The sequence below is a fragment of the Chenopodium quinoa genome, unplaced genomic scaffold (assembly GCF_001683475.1).
Source record: "Chenopodium quinoa cultivar QQ74 unplaced genomic scaffold, ASM168347v1, whole genome shotgun sequence".
NCBI classification, from domain to species: Eukaryota; Viridiplantae; Streptophyta; class Magnoliopsida; order Caryophyllales; family Amaranthaceae; genus Chenopodium; species Chenopodium quinoa.
In genome coordinates, this window is record NW_018745177.1 from 2,070,004 (window position 1) to 2,072,053 (window position 2,050).

At 33.6% G+C, this 2,050-nt stretch overlaps 1 protein-coding gene across 1 annotated transcript; it reads right to left on the minus strand.

Annotated features, from left to right (window-relative positions):
* Positions 1–460: 460 nt before the first annotated feature.
* On the minus strand, positions 461–1,729 carry LOC110710764 (early light-induced protein 2, chloroplastic-like). Its single transcript, XM_021889099.1, has 2 exons — positions 1,371–1,729; positions 461–1,016 (listed from the first exon to the last, which is right to left on the minus strand). Exons 1-2 carry the CDS (start codon positions 1,602–1,604, stop codon positions 672–674), a joined length of 579 nt encoding a protein of 192 aa, XP_021744791.1. The 5' UTR covers positions 1,605–1,729; the 3' UTR covers positions 461–671.
* Between the last annotated feature and the right edge of the window lie 321 nt (positions 1,730–2,050).

The following is a 2,050-nucleotide window of genomic DNA, read 5'->3' on the forward strand; positions in this document are numbered from 1 at the left end:
GTAATCCAATACAAATAAAAATTATTAGTAAAGAATCACATTTTAAATGACTAAAAATTAATTATTTGTGATTATATGTAATTAAATTACCATTATAAAACTTTTCTTATTGTCTATTTATATAAAAATTGTATTATGTTAAAATTACCCAAAAAAAGGCAAAAAGTTACCCTAAAATTAGGTAAAAGATACCCTTATACTGCTCAATGTATAGTAGTGTAAACCGGGCGTATACAAAAAAATTTTAAAAAAGAAATTTGTTAAGTTTATCCCTAATTTAGTACTTTATCGAAATACCATTAATTTTGACAACCTGGAAAATGAGCAACAAACTTAAACAACATATACTTGGTATTTATGTCAAAGGATCAGATGGTTGAGACCCTGATTTTTATATTCAATCAAACTTCCTTAGATGAGAGCCTTTAGATTTAAATAATACTAAAAAAAACTTATCTTGTAAACAATAATTACTTTGAATCTTTGATTGCTATTAATTTTTGATCAACATAGACAAATTCATCATAGGAGTACATTACATTTCACAGTAACCTAATCAGCTCTCTAAACTGTAAACATCCCATAATAATTAACTTCATATGTACAAAACTTAGATCAAAATATATATAATTTTTTTTTCAAACTATAACACTCAAAAATGGTGAGTTTCCTCAAACAAGTGCTCCACCCTTAACAAACTCAGTGAAAGCCAAGGCAACAAGGCCTAACATAGCAATCCTACCATTCCATAACTCGGCGTTTGCGTTCATGAATCCGCTAGTCTTTGCTTCAGCTCGCTCGCCTTTGAACAACGGCACCAATGATGCTACTGATAATAGAATGCTGGTTCCTAAGAACCATTGTGCACCACCGTCGGATATCTGAGAAAACAAGTCTGTGCCTTGTGATAATTCTACGGCTATTGCCGCCACGAAACCGATCATGGCTAGACGCCCGTTGATCCTTTCGGGTGCAGGGCCGCTGAAGGCCAATAGGTCTGTGAAGTTTGTGCTCACCTGTGGAATGCAAAACAGATGATTTTAATTTCATATATTTTGTATGCTATAACTGATTCAAATGTTAATCAATGTTAATCATAACCGATTAATATGCACAAGATAACAACTAGCCTAGTTACTACTGTATGTGATAAAAAACTGCACTTTAATTTCATCCAAGATTCCTAATAAATCTCCATGTCTTGTGTATGTTATTATGACACAAATCTAATACCGTGTAACATAAAATCCGTATATATATGTAACATGATTATAACAAAATGAAAAGTTATAATATTTAAAAAATTTCTTAAAACAGAAAACATGGATTAATGGACATAGATTAATTAGTCATGACAACATATTATATACCTTTTTAGGCTGAGGCCTAGGGGGTGGGGTTGGGGTGGGTGATGATACGCTAGGGTTTGACTTAGGCAAACCGGAGTCAACCTTTGGTTCCCCATCAGCCTTCTCCTCGGCCATACATTTCACCCCAAAATTAACTCTCTTTCCCATCCGAGGGTTAAACCCTAGAGGAGACACCTTGGAAAAAGCACCAACGGGGTTGGATAGAAGGGCTTGCACTTGCATAGACATTGCCATTATAATCAACAAACTTTGTATCTAATGTAGGAAAAGCAAGTAATCAACTTCAAAAAATTGAACAAGCAAATAAGAAAGTTGCACTATGCTTTATCAAAGAAAGTTGTGTATGACTCTTTAATTTGATGAAGTGTGCAAGTGAAGTGTAATGTATTTATAATAAAGTAGGTAAGATACAAATTAGGGGATATATTTGTTCCACGTCGTGTAGCAAAGAAGGGGTCACGTAGATTTGTATGGGCACACAAATTGAAAGTAAGGTGTTGTGGACTCTATAATAGCCACTTGTAAAAAGTGTTGATGTTCTTCTTGTAACCACAAATTTTGGAGTTGCATTACCTTTTTTGCAACTTTTCTTGGGTCCAGAAGCATCTAGTCTTTTAGTACACTAACTAATAAAAGGAGAACGACTAACTTATACCTTCTCTGTTTCTATTTAGTTGATG